Consider the following 27,327-nt stretch of genomic DNA (forward strand, 5'->3'; position numbering starts at 1 on the left):
ATGCCAGTCAAACCCATTGGGTGGATATGTGGACATGTGTTGAAGAACTGTTCTGGAAAAAGTACACACAATCTTGTTTTAAAGGGAATATGGGTGTGGGAACAACAGAGAATAAGATCCCCTATGGTTCTCTTCTTTTCAGTCACTTAGGAGGTGAACCCAGTGTTCCAAGTTCTTTTGAATCTTTCAGGGAATAGTTTTAAAACTTTTTTTTCCTAACCTCTTTTTTTCTTAGTGGAGGGGATCCAGAAAGTAATTATGGACCTTATAGATGAGTTTAAAGATGAACTTCCTACCATCCTAAGATTATCACAATCTAATCAGGTAATGTGATTTCATAATTTTCAAAATGAAGTTTTAAAAATATATTGTTTTTTTTACTGTCATATGGATTATTTAATGCTTTGATTTTGATATAAGTGCTTAGAGCTTAAGAAGATACTAATTTTACCTAAAAAAAGAAAATTCAATCTTCCTCAATGGGAGGACGATCTGGAAAAAAGAAGGGTTGTAGATCAGGAAATGAGATAAATTAAGTTTAAAGACAATCCTTGGATTAGAAATCTGGAAATCTCATAGCCACAATCGCAATGCAGTTCATTTAAAATTATGGGCTTGGGATATAGCTTAGTTGGTAGAGTGCTTGCCTTGCATGAACAAGGCCACAAAAATAAATAAATAAAGATTTGCTTAAGGTAAAGTGAAAAAAAAAAAGCCAGATATATTGTAGCTAAAATCTGAGGCAATTAAATCAGTGCAAACACTCAATTGTAGCAATGGAAAGATAAATATAGTAAAAGTGCATGTGTTTTAATGTGGGAAAAAACTGGTATCAATTTAAACAAAGTATATATGTGCTGTATTTTAAAAATCTCTGTTCCCAAAAAGATTTGAAATACATAAAATATTGGAAATGGAGAGTGGAGCAACAAGAATTTTGAAGAGACATATAATCAGGAAAAAGTAACACCTTGTTAAGGGGACATATATAACCTAATTTACTCAAAGGTACACAGTTGTTAATAGAAAAGTATGTTTCAGCCATTTTGATCACAGTTGAAATAGAATATGCCTTAAAGTTACAGTAACAATCCACTTATGATTACAGTAACAATCCACTTATGATACAGTAACAATCCACTTATTTAGAAATTATAATCTTGGCAATGTCAAAGGTGAGGCACATAGCTCCAAACAGGAAATAAACAGTAAAGCACTCCAAGCAACCCAATAATCACTCTGTACATCTCATTCCAAGGGTAAGAACTATCTGACCATTCATTGAGAAAACCAGCCAGTATATGTTTACTAAATACTCTCTACTGATTGGTGCTGGGCAGAGGGAATACAGAGATAATATGCAAGATACCATCCCATCCATCAATCAGCTTAATTGAATAAAGACAGAATTGTAAACAAATAATTGCCTTAGAATATGCTAAGTGTTTCAGAGGTAAATTCAATTTAGAGAAGTGAACGATTCTGCCTAGGATGGTTAGAGAAAGCTTCATGGAAGGATTCTTAAGTGGACTCTCAAAGGATGAATAGGAGGGTTTTTTTTTTTTTTTTTTTTTTTTGGTAAAGAAAAGGGTAAGGTAAGTAGTTAAGGGCAAAGAATAATAACCCAGAGAAAACAGTGTGAATTTGGCTGAAAAGTATGAAACAGCATAGCATACTCCCTAAATGCCAAGTAAATATGAATAAACAGCATGTATGATAGAAGGACTGAGGCAGGAAAATAGTAGAAAATTAGAAAATGTAACCAGGAGTCAGAATATGGTGGTCTTTGTATTCCATGTTAAAAAAAAAAGACCTTGCTTCATCCTAATTATAACATAGATATTCACAGAAAGATTCTGAGCATGAAAATGACATCCAGTTTGCACTATGAAACTATTTCTTCAGTAGTAATGTGTTTTGAATGGAGACAGAGCTTCTAGTACAATTCTTTTACAAATGATAGCCAAAAACAAAGACAGGACAAATACATTGGAGTTAGAAAGAATGGGTTGGGTACAAGATATTTAGGGTATCTGGAAACTGACAGTGTAGTGCAAGAGGGATATGTAGGGATGGGGGAAACTCTGGATTGCTTGAGTTGGTAGAACAATAGTGGTCCTACTAACTAGGATAGAGGACTCTATGAGGAGGAGGAGAGGGTTTGGAGATAATGAAATGAATTTAATTGGATCATTTAAGGGATTCTGTCACATCCCTTCTGAGCCGTGGAGATGAGCTATAAATTGGAGACATAGATTGGAAGCTCAAGTGAAGTCTGGACTAAAAATATACATTATTACATCATCATTATATAATGCATAAAATCAGGCATATAATGATACCTATAGTTAAACCAAGATGGTAAATGTCATTACTTTAAGGAGAGAATGTAGTAATATGAGAGCATGGGATTAAGCTCCAAGAAATGCCAGTGTTTAAAGGGATCAGCAAAGAGTCAGAAGTAAAAAAGGGAATTCTTGCAGAGGGGAGAATGAAATTCTATGAAGGTCAAAGGAGGAAAAAAAGAGGGAGAGATTAGCAGCCGTAAGAATCCCCAAAGAAGTCAAGTATAGGTTACACTTTTGAAAGTTTTAAAAACTGAACCAATACTTAGTGAGTAAAATTGAATTTACCCCCCAAATTTACTTCTACAAACCCATATTCACCAATAATGCTTGCAGTATACTTAAACTCTATTTTTAGCAAAAATAATTTTCTTTTTTTTTTATCTGAATAGAAGATTATGGCTATGTATTTATGTAAATGATTCAAATTTCTAAGCTTATATATTTCTAAAAATAAACAAAGTGATAGACATTCTTGTTTACCATCAAATCACACATGAGTTTCAACTGTTAAGACCTACTGGACTTTCTTAATTATGGTAGAGTTGACTTATAGAACTGACTTTCAGAAGATGTTAGAGACTTCAGCAGTCTCTCTAGTGTTATCGTCAGTGATATTGTATGGCACTATACAAATCCATTTCTTGTATGGTGTAGTCTTTACTGCAAAAAGTGTGGGTCCTTGATGTACCCTGCTGAGGTGGCAACCAGATAGTGGACTGTTGAGCAAATAGAATAAGGCTTAAAAGCTCCAGAGGACAAACCAAATTCTGTAATTCTATATCTCAGACTTGCAATCTAGTTACTTCCTCTTCTGCATTCTTCTAGCATTAGTATAAAGTCTTTTGAAACACTGGAATCTTTTCTTGGCAATGCTCTTATACTTGGTGGTATAAAGGGAAAAGATGGACAGGTGTTCGTGGTTGATCCTGGATATCAAATGACTACAGCAGCACAATGGTGACAGTAATTATTGAGAAAGCCTCAAGGTGAATCCTAGAAGCCAGAGACAGGCCAAGAAATCCCTGTTATCCTTTCCAAATTGTGATTCTCCCATTGCCTAAATTAGAGAAATTTGGATTTTACTTAAACAAAGAAGTTGCAACTCTCTTTTTAATTCCCTTCATCTTTTCCTCCCATCTGAATGGCCTCATTATCCTACTAGAGCCCAAAGCATGATTTATATAGAAATAGATTGATATTCTGATCTCTAAAGAAAGAATTTTGTTCCCATTTTCATCTTCTTGAAGCTATTTACTTTTAAGAACTTTAATTCACTTAGAGAGGAACATAATGATAGTTAACATTATTTTATCATTTTTGAAATACTTACATTGTTCTTTTTCTTACTTTGAAGAATGTGTTGCTGAGATTGGCAAGAAATCTGAGTAGTTAAGGAGCATTATAGCACTTTTGAAGCTATTTTTCTTCAAAAATAAAATATCCAGAGAATATTGCTAATTAGATTATTTTTAAAAGGTCAGATTGTAAATGCTTTTTTTTTTTTTTTAATTTCTAGGATGATCCCTAGTTCCCAAATGTACTGAAAGAAATAGTTTTAAGAATGTTTAGAGGACTTTATTAATTCGGTTGTATTTTAAATCTCTAAATTCTGTGGTTGGTATTTAAATCCTCCCCCACCCCAGGCTATTTATTCAGGAAAAGGCCTTCTTGTATACCTACAGTTAAAACAATTCAAAAAGATTTGATGGGAGTGGTGGTATAATTTTTATAGAAGATATACCCAGAATAATGGTTATCAAGTAGTTAGTTCTTCATGGCTAAATATTTTAAATGAAATTTTCTTTCTGGGGCTGAGTAAGCTCATTTTAGAACCTTGGCTTGAGGTAGTTGTTTCTGAGGTCTAGTACCCTCCACACTCTGTGTCCCAACCAGCCCAATACCTTCAGTATCTACTTTCTTGGTAAGATAATTTTTAAAGCTTTACAGAGGCAAATTGTAAATGATTTCCATATGAGGAATTCAAAATTGCCAACCTTTACATTTGAATGAAGAAATGTTTACTATATTGGGGAACTAAAAAAAAATTAGTTAAAATTACATTTAACCATATACTACAAGATTGGGAATTACAAATAGAACATATGCCATAATGCTGTAACCCATGCCAAAAATTTTGAATGTTACATTTGTAAATGTACTTCTCTGAATTCTCTTTTTTTTAATGTGAGAAAAAAACTTCTGAGGATGCACCATTAGTATCTGGAAATTACTTTTAATGGTGTTGAAGTTTTGAAATGTAATGAGAATAGGACTATAACTAGAATGTTCTATAATTCAATTGCATTTTTGTCTTTGGTGAATTGTTTCTTGTGAAGCAGTATCATTATTGTGAAAGTTGCAAAGTAGATTGTGCACGAAAAACTTTCTAGGTGGTTTCTAAATTTGGCATATTTCTTTGATATTTCTCAATATTAATTTGTTACACTTTCTGATGTTCTTCGTTCATTCATTCTTATAAGTATTTGTGAAGTATCTACTACATGCCAGGCACTAATCTTGGCCTTGCAGGGGGACAGAGAGCCCCCAAATAGCTATAAAACACTGCTGTGATACAAATTGCATTCTTGTCAAACAGAAATAAGAAGCAAGGGAAATAAACTGTATAATTAAAAAAAAATTATTGTTGTTGATGGACCTTTATTTTATATGTGGTGCTGAGGATAGAGCCTGGTGCTTCACACATGCTAGTGCTCTACCACTGAGCCACAACCCCAGGCCCTTAAACTGTATACTATATATTGGTAAATGTAGAGAGAAGAAAAATATAGCAGAAAAGGGATATAAAGTAGGGGAGTAGGTATCCAATGAACAATTGATTGTTGAGGTAGCATAACCAAGAAGGGTCTAGTGAGAAACTGATTTTTAAATTAAGATTTAAAGGCAGTGAGGGAGTAAATCCAGGACACTTGAGAAATCAAATGGCATAGCTAGTGCAAAGTCCCTGAGATAGAAATTATCAAACTAAACAACAATCAGAGAGCTTCTCCAAAGAATAATGACATTTATTTGGGAATAGCAGAGTAGGCAATGGGAGTACCTGTGCCATAGAGAACCATATAGATATTCAAGGAGATCCAGGCAAGAGGAAGACTTTAAATGCACTTAAAAGGAGCGATTTGTGCAAGCTACTTGGATACAGTGTTCTTCGGTAGTGGAGACCAGAGGCAGGAATTGGTGTAAATTTGTTGTCAGAGCCATAACTGATGGGTGAGTGTCCTGTCAACAGCATCTTTCTGAATTATTGCAGTCTTAATGTTAAACTTAGTTACACAAATTTCTTCATATGTGTGAGGCATACAAAACATGGGATATATGTATATTGAGAAGAAATCTGTCTTGGGCCTTTGTCCTTGAGAAAGTTCTTCGACAGAAAATTATGAACCGTTCCCCTTCATAACTTCCTGGCTCTAATTTTGTCTGGGTCTGAGAAGAAATATTTCCATTTGGTATCTTCATTTCACGAAATCTACCTGACAAGTTCAACAAATAGTGAGGAAGGAAAGGAAGAGGGAAAGAGGATGAGACCATAGAGGTAAAGAAGTAATAGACTTTGTGGGGTTTAATGTACTTTGACTTTTACATTGAGTTCAAGAAGTAGCCATCAACACAGTTGAGCAGTATGATCTGAGTTTTAATTGGATCTCTTTGGCTGATACATTGTTGAAAGAATGAAAACAGGCAAGGCTGCAAGCAGGGAAACTATTTAGGAATCTAATTCACTAATTTGGAGAAGAGATGATGGTGGTATCTAAGTATAACAGACTGGGTGTAGTACTCTGAGTGGTAAGTGGTCGAATTCCAGGACTATTCAGAGAAAGAATTGAATAAGATTTGCTGACAGGCTGGTTTTATAGATGGAGGATAGTAAAACGCTGAGATAATAGAAATCGGAGTTCAGCATTAAAACTGCTGATGACAAAAAAATGGGCCTGGCTCTAGAAAAAAAGAAAAGAAAAAGGAAAAGCAGGGTTTATATTTAAATAGTGGAGGTTAAATGGAGAGATCTGGAGCAAGATTCTAAAGCCAATCTTATTAACTGAGGCTAGGTTTATTTTGGTATGTTACCTCTAAGTACCTTTGTGCATGCATCTCTGAGGTGTGATGGAGAGTTTGAATTTCTTTTCTGGCCTTTGGTGATGTGCTCAGATGATGATGATGACAGAAAGAATCATCTAAACTTTCACACTTTGTAATCAACTTCAGGATGATTAGGGTGATAGAAAACTAAAAAGAGGGAAAAGAAATTTAACTTTTGGTCAACATTTACATTTAAACAATTTCCTAGGCTGGAGTTGTAGCCCAGTGGTAGAGGGCCTGCCTCACATGTGTGAGGCACTGGGTTGCATCCTCAGCACCACATAAAAATAAATAAATAAAATAAAAATATTTGTCCATCTACAACTAAAATTTTTTTTTAAAAAAACCAATTTCCTAATAGAACTAATTGAGTAACTCACTCAACCTAAGAGTGAATTGAAATCATCATCATAAATTAGTGACTTTTTAAGAATAAATTTTTAATGGGTCTATGAATAATTGTATACATTAATGGAGTAATATGATATTTGGATATATATGTATTATGGAACGTTTAAAGCAGATTTAAGATATCTACCTCCTCAAATATTTATCATTTGTTTGTGGTAAAACTTTCAAAATTCTTTCTATTAGCTTTTTGAAATACCCAATAACTTTTTGTTATCTATAGTCACCCAAATATACTCGAGCATGCCAAAATCTCCTGCTTCTATTTATTAGTACTCATTTTCAACTTTCCCCATCCCTTCTCCCTCATTTACTCCTCATCCTCTAGTAACTATTCTACTCTCAACTTCTATAAGATCAACCTTGTAATAATTGATGTATGAGCAAGAGCATGTGGTACTTGTCTTTTTGTGTCTTGCTTATTTCACGAAATATAATGATCTCCGGTTTCATTCCTATTGAATTGGTGACTGTTTTATATATAGGGAATCTCATTCTGCATCTAAAGGAATAAGTAGCTCTTCCTCTGTAGTGACCTTCATGTCTCCAGAGACAAGAAGAACCACCGAACATGCTTCATCAATGGAAATCTTCTTGAGAAATTCAATCCCATGTTTTGTGGCAAGGAAAATAAAGATGGTCAGGAAGATTTTATTTGCAAAAGTAACAGTTTTTTTTTTTTTTTTTTAAATCTAGGAATACATCAAAAAAGGAAAGTATTTTTAAAAATCTGAAGATAAGCACAGTGTTCACACAAAACAAGGAGCATGTAAGGGAAGCAATGATGATGGTCATTAGAATCAGCTTGAGACTGTCAGAGACAGGCCAGGAATGGGGAAGATAACACTAACATATGGCACTAACATAATGTTCATCTGCATTAAAATAATATTTATAACGAGTCAGTTAACCTGAATCCTATATGAGATGTTGGGTTAACAGATTATCAATTACAAATAGCTTAATTTTTATACAAAGATAAAAAATTAAAGAGAAACTGTAAAAGAAGTGAAGATTGAAGGGTCATTCTAGAGTACTGTTTGGGGGAATGAATCAAGATTAGCTAATACAAATAAATGTGTGAAATCAGTTAATCTAGACCAACACATACAGATCACAAGATTTTGTAAATAAACTTATGAAAATATGGATGGGGAAACTGCAGAGTGTTTAACATTTTGCAACTGCAAAAATGAGTGGACCTAGCTGGGCACAGCAGTGCATACCTATAATCCCAGCAACATGGGAGACATACTCAGGAGGATCACAAGTTCAAGTCAAAACTTAGCAATTTAGTGAGGCCCTGAGCAACTTAGTGAAACCCTGTCTTAAAATAAAAAAATAAAAAGAACTGGGGATGCAGCTCAATGGTAAAGTACCCCTGGGTTAAATCTTTGTATCAAAAAAAGGGGGGTCCTCCAACACTGCATGATGCTTGGACAAGTAGACAAAGTTATTTAGTAAAAGTAGACCTGCATATATTCCACCACATATGGACTTCTTTGCGTGATAGTAAATTATAATGAGAAAAAAACACAAGTAAATTATAATCAGACCAAACTAATTCCAGCTACTCCACCTTGAGAAGGAGTTGGAAGAGGTCAGTGCCGCAAAGTACAAAGTCACAAGAGGAATGGAATCTGTATGTGATAGAGCTTTGGATACTGCAGACAATTTGGGTTCTCTCCCAGGAGTGCTCACAACCACAATCAGGGTAGAAAATAATGTCAAATGATTGTACCTACATGTTACTTTTCTTGCTCTACCTGCCATATAACTGCTTTTTTGGCTTGCTTTCCTTTGAAATGGCTTGGGATGTAGCAATTTCTGCAGTCCGCAATTTAGATGACACTCTCTGTTATTGGTTTTGACTAGGACGGCTGAGGCCACTGGTGGGCTAATGGACTTTTTTAGTAAAGTTAACTTATCAGATCACAACAGAACACCGAATGCTATAGCAATACATCCGCATTGAGAGGCTAGAACAGTTTTTGTTTTATCTCCATTAACAAATTCTGAGCAGTAGTAGAAGTACTGAACTTCAATGACAAAATAACAAAAATACATTTATTTCAGGATAAAAGAAGGGGCGTTGAAATGGTGTTTGTTATGGGCAAAAAAATCTATTTAAAATATTTTGTATTTCTATATTTAGGCTGAACAAATATTTAGAGGTCCAGAGTTACTTGTTTTTAACCAGTACTTATTAACCAGTACTTTCCCTCCAGTTATATCCTAAAATGCCAAAATAACCCACAAAATCACTTCCATGAATAATGGAAACTATATTTGTTTGTTGCCTGGAATGTAGTCTAACCACATTGTAAGTAATTGCCCCATGGTTCACTTACTGGTAGAGCAGAGAAAGAACTATATTATGTAATGCTACAGTTTTTTCCATCAGAATACTGATAGAATTTTCACAGTATTGAGAGGTAAAATTTTATTAAACTTGTTGATTAGCATGCAGAAATTTATTTTATTTTTCTTTAAATTATACATGTACATATATATTGTATGTATGCTGCATTTCATAATTTAAAAAAATTTAAGTGGACTGGGAAAATATAACCATTTTGAATAAGTATTATTGTTTGAATAATTCAAATATTGATATTTGGATAAGGATTCTTGTTTACTTTTGAAATTAATGCAAAAAAAAAAGATATAAACCCAGAGAAAAATGAAAAATATCTATCTTTTAGCTAGTTACTTCATTTCTGGATATTTTTTCTAAGGAAAAAATATATCTATATTGAAGTGTGGGGGGTATATGTATTGTATGTGAGTATATAATTATTGGATACTAAATACATATACAATATTATATGCAATGTAGCTATATATTCAGTCTCTGCCAGAAGTGGATTTTAATAATGCAGTAGAAAAATCACATATCAGTTACTTTTTAAAGGCTTATTTTTCAGAAAAGAGAACCTGTGCAGAAAAAATCCAGAATGGCTATCACTTTAGCCAAGATCAATCGGAGAGCATTAATTCAAGGATTAAACAACATATCCAAATCTTCCCAGTCAGTGGCCAAACTTCTGCATCCTAAGCTTACATGTAGAATTTTGGAGTTAAGGGACATATCTTGTCGTCTGCTAAGAGAAGTTAATGCGCCAAGTCAACCAGTATATAACATTCAGGTAAGCACTACTACTTTGGCACAAGATGTGGACCTTTGTTAAAGAAACTGCTTTAAATGTGGAATATTTTAAAAATGAGAATGTAGAGCATTTGGTTGTCTTCCATGTAAAACAGATGCACTTGGATAAGAGAAATAAATGGTTGCTTTTTTTCAATATAGTGTATTTTCTGGTTTAAATAAGTCTGAAAAGGAGGGGAAGCAATGTGGACTTTTTTTAAATAATACTTTTTCAGTTGCTGATAGGCCTTTATTTCATTTATTTACTTATATGTGGTACTGAGAATCGAACCCAGTGCCTCACACATTCTAGGCAAGTGCTCTACCACTGAGCCACAACCCCAGCCCAGCAATATAGACTTTTTTCCCCAGCTTATTATTTAACTCTATTAAATGGTCAATTTCAATCAATTCCAACCAAATATAAGGATGCAAATTACAATTTCTGTCAAACCTAAAAGAAATTCTACAACACATCTTTAAAATGGCTGTTTTGTTCTTTCCCACATGATTTTGTTGTATTTCCAGTATAATCTTTACATATATAATATATTAAGTATATTTAACTATAATTTGGAGAAGCCCATCAATATTTAAGTAGATTTCGAATTACCCTTTCTACATTGTTTTATTGGGGCTCTATTTTGTTTTGTTAAGGAAAACAGCTCATAAAACTTTTAAGGAACTATTTCTTTTTTCCTAAACTTTATGGTACAGAACTCTGGATTTTTCAGTCAGGGCATTGTTCAAAGCATCCTAAATTTTCACTACAAAAGATTAGAATCTTGCAAGTCTGGCCTGTAAACCCCAGGATGAATCATTTGGAACTCTTGTGTTGAAGGGAGAGAAAACAAAGTTCAAATTGAGTTAAGTCAAAAAAGGTAGGATTCATTAGTTTATGTAAACAGTTTGGAGTTGTTTAAAAGCCCAAATATTGCTGGATACAGGTACTCAAATGATGTTTGTCTCTTTCTCTCCATTTCTTGAGTCTGCTTGCTCTATGCTGACTGCATTCTTAAAGTGGCATTTTCCTCCATCATTTGCAGCTGTTCCTGGGGTTACATCCTTCTAGATTTCTTCACAGCAGAAAAGAGGGTCATTAATCCAGTGTTCCCAGTAAAGTCCTCAGGTTTATTCTTTGAGAATGACTTATATAGGAGAATGACTTAGGTCCAGTGCTCATCTCTAAGCCATAAAATGGGATGCCCTAATTAGTCTATGACCAGATTACCAGCTTCATCCCTATATTTGGGATTGGTGTCCCTCCAGATCATATGATCTGAGATTGGTATGGGGAGAGTAAATCCACAAATAAAAATCTGGGTTGTTTCAAAAAGGTGATAAAATGAATGCTGAGTGGCCCAAATCAACAAATAATAATAAAAACATTTTACTCTGTAGGAATCTCTCTTTAATCAAAGAATTTGACATTTCCAAAAATTATCAGATATGTGAGCTATGAACTGCCTGAGGGCAGCATTTATAAAAAAAAAATTCATTTATAATACCTGATATCTAATAAAGTAAAAAAATGTTTTGTTTTAACCATATGAGTCTCTAAGATCTACAAGCTGTATTTCTGTATCCTTAGGTCATTAAAAAGAAAGATAGCTAAACTGTATTATCTTAAATTCTCATTGAAATCACCTTTATATAGAATGTTTTGCTTTGCTATTTCTTTCCTTGCATTGTCAAACCTACAGATTTTCTAGAGGTTTGATATAAGAAATTTCTTTGGAAAAATATTTCTGTATTTAGTACATGAAATCATATTTTAAAACACTGTCCATTTCACTTTTCAGAGTCTTCCTTTTTGCTTCTCTGCTAATTCAGAACCATCAAGGATCTGAGATTTTACATTACTTGCTAATAAATTATCTTTTATACACACACACACATACACACACACACATACACACACACACACACACACACACACACCAGGCTTAGGTCAGGGACATAGATTGATATTCATGGTGAAAGGATCAGAGCAATATTTTTTGTTGGTTCCCTACACTCAGTTCCCATAAGGCAGGTTATTTCAAAAGAGAGGAACCTTGAAATCAAGAGACTGAGCACTTTTTAAATTTTTTCTCAGTACTAGGAGTTGAACCCAGGGGTGCTCTATCTACTGAACTAGACCCCAGCTCTTTTCATTTTTTATTTTGAGACAGAGTCTAACTAAGTTGTCCATCCTGGCCTTAAATTGGCTATCCTCCTGCCTCAGCCTCCCAAGTCACTGGGATTACAGGCATGTGCCACCATGCTAGGGAACACTCTGAGCTTTTCATAGGAAAATGACACATCTGCCCAGCCTTCTTTTTGTCTCTCTGTCCTCTCTCTTCCCCACCCCGAGGGTGATTTTTTATCACCCTGGAATGTAAATGTTTAGGGAAGAAGAAGGAGAGGACTTTGTCTTTAGTGCCAGGTGATGTGTTTGGAGAGAACTTCTCTAGGTCTCTGTACGCTTTCTCTAGCTTCCAAGGTTGTTTGCTACTTGAACACGTCCTTTGCTTGGAAGATCAATCTGTACAGGAATGAAACAAATCCATGAGAATACTCTCTCAAAACTCATGAATATTCAGTGGCAGGAAAAAATTATATCTATTGCAGCTGAACTTATGTGCTTCCTTTTATTTGGTGATAAGAACTGAAACAACATAATGGGTTTGCCTTTTTGCCTTGATTGACAATGAGTTTCTGAGGTAAATTTAAATCTAACTTATTCCTGGAGGCTGAGATGAAAGAGACAGGTTTAGGGACCAACTGGCTTGTCCAAGGTCCATATACTGACTGTGACTATCTCTTGACATCAAAATCAATAACATATGAGATCTCTTCTCCTTTTCTCTTGTTCTAATTGATCTAGCTTTAATCCCCAAAATTATTGTCAATGAAGGTATTTCAAAACACACAGAAAGTAATATATCGTAAGTCTAACCCAAATTTAAACTGCTGGTAATATTTGTCATATTGCCTTCAGATTTCCCCTTAATAAAAATGAATATAACTAACTATAGCTTACTCTCTTCTCTTTGCTTCTCACCAAAGACAATCATTACACCGAAGTTGATGTGAATATGTCCTTACTTCTATATTTTTACTACATATTCACAATAGATGCATATAGTTTTATTCTATATATATTTTAAATTTATATAAATTATACTGTGCCTATCCTTCTGAGACTGTTCTTACTTGACATTGATAAATATGTAGCTAGGGTTTATTTTTAGCTTCTCTCTCTGGTAAGAAAAAAAATGGTCCATAGTTCATCTGATACTGGGTTGATGGACAGTTTAGTTTCTAAATTTTTTTCTGTTGAAGACAGTGCTTCAGTGAATATGCTTGCAAATACATCCCTGCCTGTGTGTGAGACATTCTTCAGGTATGTATCTGAAGAGGGATTGCTCCAGGTTTCATTAGCTATTATCAAACTGTATTCAGGGAGGGTATTCTTTTTTGGGAATCCTTTTGATTCCTAATTAGAGGATAATTTCTTCAGTTTTGGAAAATTCTTAGTCATTATTTCCTCAAGTATTGCTTCTTTAGTTTTTTATTTAATCTCTTATTATAGAATGGCTATTAAAACATATTTTGGATCTTTTCATTATATTCTTTTTGTGTATTTGCCTTCCTTATGTTTTCCTCTCTCTCTTTTTTAGTTGTAGATGAACAAAATACCTTAATTTTATTTATTTATTTTATGTGATGCTGAGGATCAAACCCAGTACCTTACATATGCTAGGCAAGTGCTCTTCTACTGAGCCACAACCCCAGCCCTCTTTGTCTCTTTTTGATACATCCTTAGTAATTATGCCTAAAAAGGTCTTTCATTTAGTGTATTTTTAAAGTTTTTATTTGTTCTTTTTAGTAATACATGAAAATAGAATATATTTTGACATATCCTACATACATGGAGTATAATTTCCCATTTTTGTGGTTGCACATGATTTGGAGTTACACTGGTCATTTATTCATATAAGAACATAGGAAAATTACATTGACTCACTCTACTGTCTTTCCTATTTAGTCAGTGTATTTTAATTTTAAAACATTACATTTATTATTTCTACAAGTTCTATTTGGTGTTGTACCTAAAATTTCTGCTTCTTTTATCTTTTTAATGGGTTCTTTACAAGTTTATTCATTTAAAAAAAAAAAAGTCTTTAGTCATTCTGAACATATTTATTTAGGAATGGTCTTTTACCTGGTTGTTCTTTAAAATATTAGGAGGAATGCTAATTTTTCTAACTATGGTGATTTATATCATCTATTAGATAATTTACTTATGTTTTATAACTTAATTTTAACTGAAGCATCTTCTCCAACAGAGGTTTTTTGTTTTTTTGTTTTGTTTTTAATAAAAATCCCTTCTGTATTCACTGGTGGAACCAACCATCCTTTAGAGGAATTTTGCTTTGTTTCCAAGGGTATCTGCAATCTGGGAGCAGGCTTTATTCTTTTTTCAGCTTAGATTTTCCTGCTGAAAGGGTAAATTCAGATCCCTTTGTAAGGTCTTAATCTCTCATAGGAGAATTCCAGTCCCAGGTGGAGAACTCTGTTTTGAGTCTCAATTTCACTGAAATAGAAGCTCCGCAAAGGCCCAATTTTCACTTCATCTCCAGTCTTTGTATTAGAACTCAAGCACCCAATCATTATCTCAGGGTCCAATAACACCCAGAGTTTCTGAAGTATAAACTCATACACTTGCTTCTCTGGCTTTTAGTTCCATCTTTGTTCCTGGCACAGGGAACTTCTCTTTCTTTTTTTTTGCAAAATCATTCTTATGCTAAATATTTTGATTTCATTTTATATGGAATTTCTCAGTGTTTTTGTGCAAGTGATTCCCAGTCTGCTATGTTGATGGAATCAGATGGCCTTTAGCTTTACTTAATATCTTCCTTCACAAGTTTTAATATAAGATGATTAAATTTCTTTGGGGAAGTAAGAGAAATATAAATTAACTTTTTTATTCATTCAACAATATTTGTTGAAAACATGACAGGTAAAATCACTAGTTTTGGTTCTAGGAATTCAGAGACCTCTCTTGCTTGCTCTGTGGACTGTGGGGCTGGTAGGTAAAATAGAAAACAATGTTAATGAGGTTTAGTAATAAGCATATGATTAAAGGGTGCCAAGTATACAAAGGAAACATAAAGAAGAGGCCTATGAATCCAGAGTGGTCAGTGTAGGCTTTCTAGAAGATTTGGTATTCTGAAATTTGAAGGAAGAAGAATTTGCAGGTGAAGAAGTAAGTGAATCATTCCAAGAAGAAAATAGTATATATTAAGGTACTGAGGTAACTGAGAGTATGACTTATTTGGAAAACAAATAATTCTATATGGCTGGAGTAAGACAACAAAAGACAATCCCTGGTCAGAGGTTTCAGAGTCCTTGAGGGCTGGGGATGAGGAAGAAGCTTCACTTGAATGATATGTGGTAGTTTTGGTAGAGAAGCAGAATTTCCATTAAGAGGAAACTAAGTTGTAGCAAGGAAGAAAATAACATGTCAAATTTGAAAGGCTCCGTGAGGATAAAAATAGAAGTATGAATATGAATAGAGTGGCCCAGAGAATCAAAGATACAACAGAGAAACATATGAGATATGAGAAGTGGCAGAAATCAACGGATTGCTCTGTGGATGAAGTGTCTCCATGTTACCAGACTATGCTGTGAGGTGAATGTCACAGTGTGAAGAAGCTACGTGACATAGAGTTCAACTTATCCAGAGTAGGTTCCAGCATGAATTCCTTTAAGAATTCCTAGGTTGCCTGCATCAAGGTGGAGCTTGATGTTATTGGAAATTAAAAAGAAGAAAGAGCTGGAATTGCTTTCTATGCAAAGGTGGTATTTGTGAATGCATGGGGGATAACATTTTATGAAAACTTGCTTGTAGGAAGGTACATGGCCTAATAACCCATCTGAAAGTATGTTCTAAAGATCTTCTTCAAGTGATCTGTCTAGTCACTGGTCTGAAGGTGATGCATTCACACCTAGAACAACTTAAATGGTTCTACCAGTACTGTCTTATAGATCACTTTCCTTAAGAACATGGAAATAAAGGGGCATTTTTATTAGAATACTGACAATAATCAGAATAGTGTTTTAGCCTTTTGACATAGGGAAGTCTGAGATGACACATATAGTAATGGTCTCCTCAAGATAATCAGAGAATGGACTCTGTCCCAAGACTCCCTCAACAATCTACCTGGGCCTTTCTGCTTGGATGTTCAGATCTAGACCATGTCCCATCTTTTTAGTATATTGAAGTATGTGCCAAACATGAGCTCCCCCCAAATTTAATTGACACAAGTGACCTGAAGAGATTCCAATGACCTGTTATAACATGAGCACAGAGAATTGGGGTCAGGCTTCTCCTCTGACCATCTAGTTGAAAGAGGCTTTCCTTTGTGAATGCTGAGTCAGGTTGCTCCTCAAACCTCTTCAGGTTCTGCAGGGCTGAGACTGCAGTAATAGAACAGCAGCTAGCCTGTGAGGCCTCAGAAATGGAAAAAACTGAGCAGAGAATTCCCTGGAGGTTTCCGACATCCCCAGCACCTATATTTACAGAATGGTGCATCTGCCCAGCTTTAAGGACTGCCTGGCTGAGTGAAGCCTGCAGCTGCTCTCCCTGCAGTGACCTAGATAATCAGCTTTAATGCTGACTTTAGCCAAGACACGTCAGCTCCCAGACATAGTTGTTGATTCTGGCAGACCAATGCAGGGCCACAGGACCAGGAGCTCTTCCTGTGACAGAGTTATCTCTATAAAGCCATCTGAGATGACTGTTTTTATTTTGTGTAGGCATTGTGGAGTGGTATAAGGTATGATATGGGTAAAAGTGAAGCAAACCCTCAGCCTTCACAATGCCTGGCAGTTCATTTCATCCCAGTGAACTGGTGATCTCTTTTCAGGATGGAGGTTAGAAGTTTATATATGAAAGAAAAAATAAACTTCTTAAATGGTTCTACTAGTACTGTCTCATAGATGACTTTCCTGAAGAACATGAAGATAAATAAGTACTTTCATTAGGATGCTGACAATAACTAAAGTAGTCTTTCTCATCACTGACATTCCAAGGTAGATTCCAGTTTGGGATATTTCTAAATCATACAAATATTAGGAACTTCTGTGCATCCTTAATGGGACTGCCATGAGTCTAACTTGGCTAGTATGATTCAGACCTGGGAAAAAAGATATTTCCTAGAAAGTAGGACCTCTCCAAGTATACCAAGAAGTTGGGACATTTGACCTTTACAGGACCACCTGATTAAAAGCATGCTCAAAAACAAGGTTCCACAGGGTGTTAATACTGAGCTAAACAAAGTCAAACAGCTTTCTTCACTGTGAACTGCTAGGAGTCTTGCCTGTGTTCTTGGGTGTTCTGAGGTCGCTAAACAAAGACCTGAGCATGAAGCTTTTGCAACTTAATAGGAAACATCCCTGCCCCCATACTTTATCTATTAACAGCAGTCAGTGTTCTTGCAATGTTTGTTGGTAAATAATCAAGCTAGAGTGTCTCTATTATCTCTCCTTGTATCGCTCATCAAGGTGATTTTGGACACAATCTAAGTCTGGCCTGGTAATTCTCCAACCTTCAGATCATGTATATGTGGATCTTTATTTTTTTTATTTTTTCAACTTTCTTGTAGTTTATGTCATTATTAGTAAAAAGCCAAAAACAAACACAGATACTTCTTTTATGAAATGAGGCAGTCAAAATTATATGGAAGAAGTTTATAGGTTGAAAAAATTTTAATATATGCATTTTTTTTAACATATATGCCTATTGTATATGTTAATGTTCCCAAATAAGAAGAAGAAAAGAGGAAGAGGAGGAGGAGGAGGACCACAACAATGACATATGTATATAACATTGATACTAAGATATTTTTAACTCAAATATGCAAATAAAATGAAATTAATATAACACGGTTAAAAGAAAAAAATTTAAATAAGCCAAGACAATTTAAATAAAGATTCCCATTTACCAAATTTCTCCTGTTTATTTATCTCAGTTTTGACCATATACTATTCCTACTAAAAGCAAGCCAAAATGAAACAGGATGGTTTATAATATGAAAAATATGTACTGCAAGTCATAAAATTGAAAAATGGCTACTTGCCAGTAGCCACATAAATTTTAGAGGAAATACATTTTCTACAAGAATGATTTGTTGCAGAAATAGAAAGTATTTGTTAAAAGCAATAAAATAGTGGGAAAAAAATGACCCTTAGGCAATATACAGATAAATTGTTCAGAAGCATAACATATATTGTTTTCATCATTTATTTTGAAACTAATCAATTTTAATTACTTATAAAGTGAAAGACTGAATCTGAGAAAGATATAGCAAAACAGAGAGAAAGAGTAATTTCTCATGCAGACCCACTTTTACTTAATTGTATATGGCCTACTGTCAAATATGGACAGCATTCATATGAATCTTCACACTGTGAAGAAGCCTTTTGTAGGGGTGTGTCTGTTTTTCTTTCTCCTGCAAAGTCTGCTCTCTACTTGTATGCTTGTCTCCTTGTACAGTCTTACTGTTAGATTCAGAGGCATTCTGTCATTTTGGTTCTTCCAGCAAGAAGGAAAAAGCAACTCCTACTTCATTTCCTGGAAACTTTACTGAAGCTAGGAACTCTGGGAAATTTTCCAAGTTGACTTATACAGGGAGTCATACCTACCCCTTTATCTAGGAGTTAGTATGGCCTGAAGAGAAAGGAAGAAGAAAGGAAACAGGCTCTCTGCAACACTCTCAGCTAATAGGCAGATGGTATTCTTGGTTTCAGCATTCCATAAACCACATAAGAGGGAGGCAAGAAGACTGTGATAAACAATTTTATTCTTCATTTAGTAATGGCAGCAGTAAGCAAAAACTTACTATATAAACACTATAACAGGATGCAAAATTCATTTATATTTTAATTGTTTCATTTGTAAAAGATACCATATGCTCTTTCAATTTAACTAAAAAAAACCCACAGAAAACAAAGAATTTAATCTCTGAACCTGTGTTACCCTTTCATAGATTTGTTGATAAAATGAGGCAGTGCGAGTAAAGCTGTAGGATAGAACCTGGTATATGAGTGTTCTGTAAATGTTAAGACTACAAAGCTATATGACTAAATCATAAAAGCTATCAAAATTTTGTTACACTTCTGTCCAGATTTTTTCTATGCAAAGTTGTTTATTTTATCATAAAAATATTAGACATGATTCTTGAACTTTTAAATTGAAATATGGAGAACAAATGCAAATCACTATGCATACAGCTCAATGCATTTTCATAAACTGAACACAACCTACAGTTCAAGTCACCCATAACCACCTCCCACCAAAATCTCATACTGCCTTCCAGTCACTAATCTCACTCTTGCTGGGAATACCCATTTTCTTGACACCTAACTGTACAGATTAATTTGGCTTATTTTTGTTTGGAAATGAATAATTTCTTAGGCTTATAATTTTGATCTTAACTCTATCCTATCTCTTAAGGTACTAATAATATTAATCATGTCTACCAAGCCCCTTATTGCTACTCACATATAGGTATCCTGCTAAGCACTTTATAAGCATTTTCTTATTTCACAGCAAACCCATGAGATAAATATTAGCTATTACAATACAGTCCCTTTCCACTCTTCATAAGCAGTAAATTCCAAGGCAATACAACTGTGTTGGCAACACAGCTTAATGATCAGATGAAGGGTTCAGACCCTGGAATGGGACTCCTGGCTTAAACCTAACTTTACTACTTGCCAACTATATTACCTATTTCTCTTTTTTCTTTTTGTGGAATAATAATAATAACAACAACAACAACTTTGTAGGATTGTTTCAAGAATTAAAGAGAACATTTATGAAGCACATAGTTCATTTTTTTAAAGACCTATTTGCTTTCATGTTTTTTGTAATTATTTTAATTGGGTATATTTGACAGCAGAATGCATTTTGATTCATTGTACACAATTGCAGCAAAACTTTTCATTTCTCTGGTTGTACGCAAAAGTGTCACATCATAGGTGCAGTCTTACATGTACCTAGAGTAATAATGTTCCATCTCATTCCACCATCTTTCCTGCCCCCATACCCTCTCCTTATCCCTCCTTCCCCTTTGCCCAATCAGAGTTCCTCCATTTTTCCCATGCCCCTCCCTTCCCCCATTTTGGATCAGCATCCACTAATCACAGAGAACATTCCTCTTTGGCTTTTTGAGATTGGCTTACTTCCCTTTCAATGCTATAAATAACTTTTTAACAAACATGGTACACACTGTTCTTTTGAGTTTGTGTGCATTTTCTACTGTGAATTTACATGATTTTATTAGCCACAGTCTGTACCATTTGGGAGTTCATCGAAACCACTGAGTGGCTTGGCTGTTGCTTCGGAGGAACATGGCTAACTGCCACCTCACTGCTGAGCGGGAAGGGAATGTTTTCCTAATGTTTTCATTTCATAGCCTGCTCAAGGCCACAGAGGTGGCCTGTTAGATAATATAGTTCCCATAAATTGAATATGTTATACTGATATGTTTAAAGTAGGGACATCTAGTACCAGAAACTAGAAAAAACTGAGAGGCAAATTCATTACTGGCTGGCATAACCTTCGAAATAGCAAGCTGGCTATAACAGAGGGTTTCCTGAAGCTTAATGACCATCTAATGACAATGCTGGCCTTTAGCAGTCTCATGATTAACATATCCAAGCAGATCATTAATCTCCGGGAAATGCTTAGTATTTTGATTGCTGTTTGCTTCACTGAGGTTGTGAATAATTTAGTAAGGACTGATTACATAAATTTGAACAAAGACAAGACTGTTTTTTTCAAATATGCACAGCAGCACCTCCTAGTGAGCACAGTTTATAATCATAAAAGGTTTAAAGAATTTCAAAAAATGCAAGATTATAGATTTGTCATAGGTTTTGATTAGTAGAAAGTATTTTCTTGTTAAAAGTTAAAAAAAAAACCTATATATTTTCAAAATGTGGAAAGAAGTCCAGATAGTTGCAATGTAGATGACTTTTTTAAAAATAAAAATTTAAATTCTCATTCTGTAATAACATAGTAAAATAGAACACTGAAACACTGGAAATTTTTGTTTTAATAAGAATATATTTTCTATTTTTGCAGGTCAGAAAGGGTTCTTTGTGTGATATCGTTTCCTTTCCAGCAAAGACTGCTTTAACTAGCATAATATATGCTTCATATGCAGCACTAATTTATTTGGTAAGTTCTATTGGAATCTAGAAATAAATATAACTTATTTTAAGCAATGTTAAAGATAATACTATACAATTGTGTGCTGTATGATGTTATCTTTAATGATACTATTCACAAACTAAGGTACCATTTCTTGTAACACAAAATAATTTCATGTTTTATACTTTCTGAGGAGCCAAATGATCCAACAAAAATCAATTTTCTTTAATAACTAAAATTATTTTCAGAAAGTTTATTACTGTTGGAAGGCTTTTGGTCAAGACATTTTAGTTTTTGCTTTCATTTAGCTACATTTGTTCCATTTATTATATCCTATGATAGCTGCAGTTCAGCATTCATCATTTTTGGGTCTATGAATTTGGAGAATACAAATATTAGCATATAATATTTTGATGACAAGTGCTGTACATGACAAAAATATTGAAGATTTTATCCATTATAAGGGCTTTATTTTCTGTTAATCAATAGCCATTTATATTTTACTTTAAAAACATGTCTAACATAGAAAGAGAAAAGTGCACAGCTTGATGAATTATCACAAAATCTATTAATCTATGCAGTAATCAGGTAAAGAAGCAAAACATTACCATCATTCTAGAAATCTCTTTCTTTTACACTTAAAATCATTACCCTTTTAAAAAATTTTTTTTTAGTTGTAGATGAATACAATACCTTTATTTTATTTATTTTTTTGTGGTGCTGAGGATGGAACCCAGTGCTTCACACATGCTAGGCAAGCACATTACCACTGAGTCACAACTCCAGCCCCTTCATTACCCTTTTCTATAAAGGTAACCACTACCATGATAGTTCAGCTTTTAAACTGTATGTAAATGAAATAATATAACTTATAATCTTTTGTGTTTGTCTTCTTTTGCTCAGCATCATTGTGAGATTCATTTGTTCTCTGTAGCAATAGTTTGTTCATTGTCATTGCCATGTAGTATTCCCTCTATCATCATTATTTTACCACTTCAACTGCTGATGAGCATTTGGAGTATTTCCACTTTGGACTATTATGACTAAGATTACTATAAATATTATTGTACATATCTTTTGGTGAAATTTTTAGGTCATTGAGTATGCATGTGTTTATCTCTAGTAGGTATTGCAAAACAGTTTTCCAAAATAGTTTGTAGCAATTTACACTAATCCTAGCACATTATAAAAGTCCTAGTTACTCTAGATTACCACAGACACTTGGTATTGTCAATATTTTCCATTTCAGCCATTTCTGTGGGTATGTAGTATTATGTTCATTGGATTTTAATTTTCATTTCAATGATTTGCATTCATTAAATAGATATTTAGATATCCTCCTTTGTGCATTTCTGTTAAAGTCTCTTTCTCTGTTGAGAGATATCAAATTTTTAAAATTATTGATTTGTACTTTAAAAATATATTACAGGAGAAAGTCCTCTTGAGATTACATATGGGCAAATTTTGTTTTTATCCTGTGACTTGCTTTTTCACTCTCTTACCACTCATTTTCTTCATTTTAATGTAGTTCAATTTATTAATGTTTACCTTTTTGCTAAGAGCTTTGTATCCTAATTAGAGAATCTCAACTTATACCCAAGGCCACAAAAATATTCTCCTGTTGTAGTCTAGAAAATATATTATTTTGCCTTCCACTTTTAGATTTATAATCCATGTGAAATTGGTTTGAGAAAAGGGCCAAATATTTTCCCCCATGAGTATCCAACTGATTTACCTCAATTTCTCAGAAAACAAAAGTCTTTTTTCTATTATCCTAGAAGAACCCCCACCCCTTTTTAAAAAATCATGAATCAAGTGTCTTTTTATGTAGGTCTGTTTATAGTTGGCCTGTTTGTTTATTTTTGCACCAATTTAGCACTATATTACAGAGCCTTATACGGTGTCTTGATAACTGGTAGAATAAGTCCTTCTCCTAATACTGGAACATATATATCTATTTATTTTGATCTTTAATTTCTCATAATCAATTTATGTTTTGCTGGAATTCTTACATATTTTTATATCAAAGCAAATGATATTAATCTTTCTCCCACAATCTATAAATTTATACCTGTCCCAATTAAAATCCAAGCAGTTGTGTGTGTATAAGTTGATTCTAAAATACTTAGGGAAATGCAAAAGGCTAAGAATATCTAATCCTGCACACCCAGCTGCACCCCAGTGGTGCATGACAGTAATCTCAGCTACTAGGGAGGCTAATGTAGGAAAATTGCAAATCCAAGGCCAACCTGGGCAACTTTGTGAGACCCTTAAAAAAAAAAAAAAAAAGTTTAAAGGCTGGCAAGGATAGCTCAGTGGTAAAGCACTTACCTAGCAGGCATGAGGTTCAATTCCCAGCACCAAAAAAAAAAAAAAAAAAAAAAAAATCCAAGACATTCTTGAAAAGCTACAACTTACTTTTAAACATGTTATTTCATGTTTTTAAAAAAATCTTGAATGTATCAAATATTTTGCAAATGTTTTATGTTTTTGAGAAGTTCTCAATATCTTAAATATGAATCTTGTATAAAATTGGCATCAATTGAATTAAGATGTAAGTACTCTACAAATATAGTAGGATGGATGAGTATAGGAAAATAAAAACTAAACTAAAACCAAAATTAAACTTCAGTTTCTCAAAGCCTGTTTGAAACCATCCCAGTTTGTAACACTATAGATTTTACAAGCAAATAATAAAAACCTCTTAGTGAACTGTTAATTGATTAGATAAGCATCCAAGGCCTGAAAGAGGCCAAGGTTGGAATTATGGTTTTAAAAATAAATAACACATGTATTGGAGATTAATACCACATGAGTGGAACCATGCCACGTGCAAAGAATGCAGTCAACAGAAATGTGGAAAATAGCAACATTTAAGGTGAACTAAGAAGGAATTTATCTATGAAGGAGACAAAAAAGCAACATTCAGAAAAGCAGGAAGAGAATCAGGAAAAATGGTGTCAAGGAAATAAAGAGACTCAGGAAGGTGTGAATGGTTATCAAATACAAGCAGAAAAGATCAAGTAAAAGAAATATTTGAAAAGTATATCAGGTCTAGTATTTAAGATGCTAAGCTTAATCATTTTGAGAACTAGTTTAGTGACATGTTGGGATAAGAAAGACAGAAATAAACAGGTTTTAGAGTGAATAGGAGATGATAAAATGGAAACCAAGAATATCAACTGGTTTGACTAAAAGGAGAAAGTTATATAGCAGTCAAGAGAGAGACAGGGCTGCAGGGAATTCCAATTTTAGGATGGAAGATTATTCATGAGTATTGTAGGTGAAGAGCCAGTCAAGAGTGACAGGTTGCACATAAAATCCCAGCAGCTCAGGAGGCTGAAGCAGGAGGATCATGAGTTCAAAACCAGCCTCAGCAACTTCAAGGCACTAAGCAACCCAGTGAGAACCCATCTCTAAATAAAATACAAAATAGGGCTGGAGAGGTGGCTGAGTGGTCGAGTGCCCCTGAGTGCAATCCCCGGTACTAGAAAAAAAAAAAAAGAGTGACAGGTTGAAGAGAAAAGGAATAACCGACAGAGAAATTGGTAGGGTACAGGTTAAAACAAAGAAAGGCATACTGACCTCAATCAAAACTCTTCATTTTCTGAGACTGGAGTAAAGTTCCTTAAAATGGGCATAGATATAATTTTGTAGATGATGAAAGAGGGAATATCAAATAAGAGAGAACTTTACAATAATTTTTTTTCACAACACAGCATAGTAAATGATCATATTGGGTTATGTGGATGAGATTATGTGTGGTTAGAAGTGATAGACTTGAAAGTTTCTAGCTCTGGGTTTGGGCACATTCAAAATGCAAGTATCAAAAAATATAAAAATATGTTACTGACATTTAATCATCTTAATTAGAAGTCCGTGGTTAGTTAGGCAGTTCCTAATTTTGTATAGTGGGATCTACAACGCCATCAAGAAACCAGGTGCTCTGGTCTGAATGTGTCCTCTGCAAATCTGTATGTTAACTAACCCCCAAGGTGTGACTATTAGTAGGTGGGATCTTTGTGAAATTATTAGGCATCATGAATGGGATTAGTGCCCTTATATTATAAAAAGTTCCTGAGAGTTGTCTTTTTCTCTTCTACCATATATACACAGTTAAAAGACACCATCTATGAACAAAGCAGGCCCTCACCAGACAGAATCTGCCTGCCATCACCTTGACCTTGGGCTTTCTAATCTCCAGAACTGATAATCCTATTGTTTATAAGATACTCAATTTATAATATTTTTGTGATAGCAATATGAACAGATTAAGACATCTGGGTCTTTCTACCTTTTTCTCTAAAAACTGTTTTTAGTCCTTAGGTTTGTTACCTCATGCTCAGGCATCACCTCAATATCAGTGTCTGAAGCTGGAAGGGGAAGATAGAGGCAAAAGACAAAGATCTTTCTCTTTAGGTAGGAGGAAAAACTTCCAAATACCCTTACTGACCTCTTTCCCAGCAGACATATCATTTTATTTCATTGGCCACACGCTAACTGGAGAAGTGTGGAAAAGCTGTGCCTCCTGTGTTCTATGAGAGGCAGGCAGGCAAGCGGGCAGGATCCAGCTGAAGTTCTTCAAAGCCTGAGTCTCTCAGCCCTTTTGCTACTACCTTTTTTTTTTTTTTTTAGTTGCTCAAAAACATGACAATGATCTTGACATATCATACATTTGATTCAAATGGGGTATGAATTCTTATTTTTCCACGTGTACAGATTGCAGTATCACATTGGTTATATAGCCACGTTTATACATACTGCCATACTAGTGTCTATTGTATTCTGCTACCCTTCCTATCCCCACCTTCCCTCCCTCCCCTCCCATCACCTCTCTACCCAACCTACTGTGACACATTTCTCTGCTACTGCTACTACCTCTTCAAGAAAACCTTTTGTGTTTATGCTCCGTTATTCCATCTTGAAGCATTTATTTTGTATAATAAACTAGTTTAAGTTCATGTTTTGTAGAAATTTCTATTCTCTTTGCTTGCCTTAACTACTTGACATCATCATCATCATCATTTTCATTGTTAGAAAACTCACAGGGGAAATTTAGTAAATATCCTTCTTAGAGACTCTTAATTTTTAAAATTGTTTGAGACGCTTCTCCTTGAAGCACTGAATGGCATTTTTTTTTAGGTGGAAATTGGGTCATGTGTTTGCTTAGAAATCATTGATTTGCAAGCTTACTAAATTCTTACCAAAATGTTTATGTCCTTCCCATTGTACACACAGGTACAAGCAAAGTCTGGGAGGAAGAAATTAAAACAAAAAGCCTACTTTGAAATGTTTGGGAACAAATTCCATCTCTCAAAAAATGTTTCATTATATTTAGTCAGAAGAATAAAGAAGTGAAACAGCTAATGAATTGAGGGGGAAAAAAAGATGTAAAGCACATTTTAACTGAAGCATACTAGGTTTTAAATACTCTTTAGAATTTGGTGTTATGTATTTAGAACAGGGAATCAATCTCCCAATACTTACCATATACCAAGTGCTTCCTGAAAGGAAGTTCTGTTTTATTAGAATATGTAGATTATTTATGCTAAATATTTTATTGCCTTTTTTTTTTATCTGTGGTTGTTAGTAGTTTAAAAAGAGACTTCACTTTTCAAAATTTTTGAAAATTATATAGGCAGTCTGCATTAATGCTGTGCTGGAGAAGGTAAAGCACATTTTCCAAGAAGAAGAATCCATAAGGCAAAACACAGAGAGTGAAAATTTTAGAAAAGCCTTTTCAGAGCCTGTGATTTTGGAGCCTGCATTTCCTGAAGGTGAAATCAAAGCAAAACCTTACAGGTCATTGTCGGAGAAGCCAGACAACATTTCAGATCTCCCCAAGCTTCCTGCTAATAAGCAGAGTAATAAGATCCAGGTTTTACATTCGGTGTTTGACCAATCAGCTGAAATAAATGAATGAAGAAATCTAAACACAAACATCACTGCAGAGACCTTGAATTATCTATGAAATGGCACATTTCATCTGACAAAACTAGGAAGCTAGTTTACATATACCAAATGCTCTGCTCTTAAAAAAAAAAAAAAAAAAAAAAAAAAGCTCCAGGATGAGGATGGGGGATACTACTATGCAACTGTCATTCTCTAGTATTTAT

General features: G+C 34.3%; 1 protein-coding gene across 1 annotated transcript; it reads left to right on the forward strand.

Moving 5' to 3' along the window:
• Nucleotides 1–27,134, forward strand: Spata9 (spermatogenesis associated 9). The gene is made up of 5 exons (XM_076856019.2): nucleotides 1–61; nucleotides 236–324; nucleotides 9,782–10,003; nucleotides 21,143–21,238; nucleotides 26,850–27,134. The coding sequence occupies exons 1-5, from the start codon at nucleotides 1–3 to the stop codon at nucleotides 27,132–27,134; spliced, it is 753 nt and encodes a 250-aa protein (XP_076712134.2).
• The last annotated feature ends 193 nt before the right edge of the window (nucleotides 27,135–27,327 follow it).

The sequence above is a fragment of the Callospermophilus lateralis genome, chromosome 5 (genome assembly GCF_048772815.1).
Source record: "Callospermophilus lateralis isolate mCalLat2 chromosome 5, mCalLat2.hap1, whole genome shotgun sequence".
NCBI lineage: Eukaryota > Metazoa > Chordata > Mammalia > Rodentia > Sciuridae > Callospermophilus > Callospermophilus lateralis.

What these genes read in the sequence shown, in the direction of transcription:
- Spata9 (XM_076856019.2), top strand. Translation starts at nt 1, where the DNA reads ATGCCAGTCAAACCCATTGGGTGGATATGTGGACATGTGTTGAAGAAC. An exon ending in AACCAGTATATAACATTCAG is followed by an intron (nt 10,004 to 21,142) that starts GTAAGCACTACT and finishes CTATTTTTGCAG; the next exon opens with GTCAGAAAGGGTTCTTTGTG. An exon ending in ATGCAGCACTAATTTATTTG is followed by an intron (nt 21,239 to 26,849) that starts GTAAGTTCTATT and finishes AAAATTATATAG; the next exon opens with GCAGTCTGCATTAATGCTGT.